Source organism: Cynara cardunculus, assembly GCF_001531365.2.
Source record: "Cynara cardunculus var. scolymus isolate 2C chromosome LG 4, CcrdV1, whole genome shotgun sequence".
Classification (NCBI taxonomy): domain Eukaryota; kingdom Viridiplantae; phylum Streptophyta; class Magnoliopsida; order Asterales; family Asteraceae; genus Cynara; species Cynara cardunculus.
The window spans coordinates 6,548,628-6,553,175 of record NC_037531.1 but is presented as its reverse complement, the minus strand read 5'-3'; the positions used below and the strand labels follow the sequence as shown (position 1 = coordinate 6,553,175).

The window sequence follows — 4,548 nt, the reverse complement described above, 5'->3', positions numbered from 1 at the left end:
AACAAGTTCTAAAAAGTCTAAGGACTTGTATAATAGATTCAATAATGTCCAATGATTTATTTGTTCCAAAAAATTGTCCAATGACTTAATTGTTTCAAACAGTAAAGTCCATTGAGTTTTTTTGGACTTTTCCTTATTATGAATGGATGAAATATTATTTTGAAAATGATAAAGTGGCATTATATAAAAATCATGAATTGTGCTGTCATACCACATTGATCAGAAGATGATTGATTGGAGAATGTATGTGGGTAGGGATGCTCAAAAACCTGACCAACTCGATCAACCCAACCCATCCCAATGCGAAATAACTCAACTTGAAGTAACCCGATGTCTAATCGAGTTGTAAAATTTTCAAATCATAGGTATTGAGTTGATACTGAGATACTATCTTTTGAACCCAACCCGATGAACCCGATATCCTTTTAATTCTTGGATTCAATATGATTGTTGAATTTCAATCATATATACATCATTTATGCTCTTCATATATACATATTTTCAATCTATTCACATCTCTGTATAACTCATTCGTATATATGTTCAGTAATTGTGAACATATATATGTAAATTGAGAAAATTAACTGAATGCAATATACGTAAGAAGTATGGATAACCTGTATAAAATGGTTGATGATGAAAAAGAAATTATGAGTAGAGAAATAACATATTCAAGGTTAAAAGAATATTTTGATGTACCAAAATATCAACCCGACTAACCCGACTAACCCGACCAACCCGTACGATTTGGGTTGGGTTGCACTTTGGTTTTGGTTGGGTTGGGTTAGGAATTTTCAAACTGCAAGCATTGGGTTGAGTTGTTCAAATGTCTTCAACCCGATCAACCCAACCCAAAAGCACCCCTACATGTGGGTATATAGAAGGAGGGAGATTCTTTTAAAAATTAAAAGGTTGTGGCTTAATATCGTTTTTGGCCGACCCTCTTTTTACAAAAAGAAATTTTGATTGAATCGACATATAATGATATTACGAGATTTAAGTATTTTTTTTTTTAAAATTGTGGTGTGATTTTTATTATCTTACAATTATGAAAAGATAATAGAATGAAGAATAGGTATGAGTATATTAAAAGAGGATGTATTTATTTGAAATGTTAATTTATCGCTTACCAAACCGACTTTTTCAACAAGTTAAAAAAATAAGCTAGTTTATGATTTGCAAACGGGTTGTTTAGTAAACCCTCACCGCCACTTATCGGTTACCCTTGTAAGAGATGATGGCCTTTTACTAAACATCTTACCGTGCCATTTTGTTAACCGAGAATCTTACCCGGTAAACGGGGGTGGTGAAACTTACTCGAGTTTGTGATGTTAAAAGGCCCATATCATATGTAACTCCATCCCGGCTGTTTCTTTATCCCAGTTCCTTTCATCTCGGTTCTGATCTTCAAGACTTCTTCCCATTGCCCCAAATCAGCACATATGTTTGACAAAGCTACATAACCTCCGTCTGAAGATGGTTCCAACTCCATATACTTCTCAGCCGCTATTCTTCCGATCTCAACCTCACCATGCACTTTACAAGCGGCAAGCAGCGTCCCCCAAACTAACGCATCCGCTTCAATACCCATGCTATTAATAAATCTTTCCGCTTCTTTTAATCTTCCAGACCGCCCAAGAACATCCACCATACAAGCGTAATGCCGTTGACCAGGTTGAATTCCATAGTCTTTAACCATTGAATTCATATATGAATACCCTTCTTCAATCAAACCACTATGGCTACACGCGGTTAACACACCCACAAAAGTCACTGGATCTGGTTTGGTTCCTGATTTTATCATGAGTTCATAGACTTTTAGTGCTTCTAATCCTTTTCCATGTTGAGCATAGCTTTGAATCATGGCTGTCCAGCTGATTACATCTGGTTTATCAATCTGTTCAAACCCTTTCCAACAATCATCAACACTTCCACATTTGGAGTACATCTTGACCAATGAACTGCCGACAGAAGCCTCTGATTCGAACCCAAGTTTCAGGACACGAGCATGCAACTGAATTCCGATGTCTGAATGGTTTAGATCTCCTACTGAACCTAAAACAGAGGATATTGTGAAGGAATCAACCTCTAAACCAGATGTTATCAGCTCAAGAAACAGATGAAGTGCCTCTTTGATGTGCCCACTTTGTGCATAGCCTGAAACTAATGAAGAACATGATATCTGGTCTTTAGAAGGCATCATACGGAATACCCTCTTAGCCAATTTTAAAGCACCGCATCTCGAGTACATATTAACTATTGGACTACCACCATATATGGCTTTACTATCTTGTTGTCGAATAAAAGAGCCATGGATTTCTTTGCCAATCTTTAAGGCACGAAGAGAAGAGCATGCTGCAAGAACAGCGGTTAGCGTTGTTTCATCTAAAATAACATCTTGCAGAAGCATTTCTCTGAATAGCTCTATAGCCTGATATGGACACCCATGCTCTGTAAATCCTGCAATCATCGACCCCCAAGAGACATTGTCTTTATCTGGGATTCGCTGAAAAATTTCATATGAGTCCTTTAAGCTACCACATTTGGAGTACATCGTGAAAAGAGAGCAACCCACTAAGGGATCATAGCATATTTTGGTCTTAAGAGTGTAGCAATGTATCTGTTTGCCTAATTCTAGATAATCAATAATACTTAAGACACTAGGTATACAAGACTTATCTGGAATCAAACCTTCCTGAAACATTTTCTGTAAGAAACCAAATGCTTTCTCCAATGTCCCATTTTGACAAAATGCCGTGATGATCGCTGCCCCCGTACTTGGATTCATCATATCTTTCGCGTCTCTGAATACCTGTTCAGATGATTCTATTGCTCCTGTTTTTGAGTACAAGTTTATCAAAGAATTCTTCACTGATGAATCGGAGTAAAATCCAGTTTTATAGATCCAAGAATGAATTGGCAATGCTTCTCTAAACAAGGCTGGGTTCACACAAGCCGAAAGCACACTAGTAACAGTGTAATTGTTGATTTCTTCCTTCAAGATAATCATTTCTTTAAATAGTTGGAGGGCTGATTCAAACTCGGATTTCTGAACAAAACCCGTGATGATAGCAGTCCAAGATACCACATTGCGAACAGACATCCGTGAAAATTTCTTTAGAGCTTCATCTACTTGGCCACATTTAGCGTAGAAATCGACAATAGCAGTCCCTACATATACGTCTTCATCTTCACCATATTTGACCACCAATCCATGAACTCCTCTGCCAAGGTTAAGTTCTTCACATTTAGCGCAAGCACCGAAAACACTAGGGAATGTAAACTTATTTGGTGAAGGAAATCCACGATGCATCTGCTGAAAAAGATTCAAACCCAAATCATCCTCATTATGTTTTATGGCGCCAGAAATTATAGCATTCCAACATACCACATTCCCACAAGACTCGTCATAAAAGACCCTCAAAGCATCATTGAAGTTGCAACTCTTTAGGAACAAATCTATCATCCCGCTACGGACATAACCATCCAAAGAAAAACCATGTTTCAATGCGAGTGAGTAAAGCAGTTTCCCACAATTAACAAAATTCAAAGATATACAAGCAGAAAGAGCACTCCCATATGTAAACTCATTGGGAACAAAACCCAAAGAATGCATCCTACAAAAGGTTCCCCAAGAATCCTCATACCTAAGGTTTTGATTTTCAGACGTGATAACTAGATTCCAAGAACTAGTGTCTGGGTGAGGAATTTCGTCGAACAGCCTGAGTGCATACACAAACGCCGAAGCTTTACAATAACTGCGCAATAAGAAGTTCGAAAACTCAGGATTTGTATAGAAGTTGTTGGTTTTGAGGAATTGGGTATGTATGATTTTGGTTTCTTCGAGTGTAAAGTTTCGTGATTTGGCTGATTCATTAAGGAACTGGTAAGGGTTGAATGTAAGAGATAAATTTGAAGGATTGTGTGGTTTTGCGGGGAGAATCGATGGGGTAACAAGCGATGAAAAGAATTTAGTGGCGTAAACTGAGACTTTGAAATCGAAGTGATGACAATTGAGAGCTTTCATTTGAGTCTTCTTATGAAACTGGAAGCACTGAACATGGCAAAAGCAGGTCGGCGGGAAAGTGTTCAACAATCTCAGATTCGTACGACGAACTATGTCAAATACGGTTGGCTAATTGGCACTTGTTTTTCACTACAAAAACTCAAACCATTGAACCTTCCTTCCTGCTGAACCTTTTTCTTTTGGATGCTAAGAGGTATTTGTCTATAAAACTAACTTATTGATTTATGCACATGTCACATCGATAATAAGTATTTTTTGAGTGTGTGGATAAATAGCTTATGTCGGTATCAAATCGGTAATAAATAGTTTTTTAAAAAGTTAAACCATTTTAATTTATAACAAGTTGATAAACACTTTTATAAAAACATAAGTTGTGCAAATTGAATGATTTGTATTTGATCGCTCCTTAATATAATATAGATTAGAGGGAGGGGTATTTTGATAAATACATAAATAATCATATCTTCTCAATAATAAAATATTAGAGCATATTTTTGATAACGTATTAAGCATAATAAGGG

The 4,548-nt window shown here is 36.8% G+C and overlaps 1 protein-coding gene across 1 annotated transcript; it reads right to left on the bottom strand.

Moving 5' to 3' along the window:
* Positions 1-1,123: 1,123 nt before the first annotated feature.
* On the bottom strand, positions 1,124-4,045 carry LOC112511792 (pentatricopeptide repeat-containing protein At1g74600, chloroplastic). Its single transcript, XM_025117557.1, has one exon. The coding sequence runs from the start codon at positions 4,025-4,027 to the stop codon at positions 1,346-1,348; it is 2,682 nt and encodes an 893-aa protein (XP_024973325.1). The 5' UTR covers positions 4,028-4,045; the 3' UTR covers positions 1,124-1,345.
* Between the last annotated feature and the right edge of the window lie 503 nt (positions 4,046-4,548).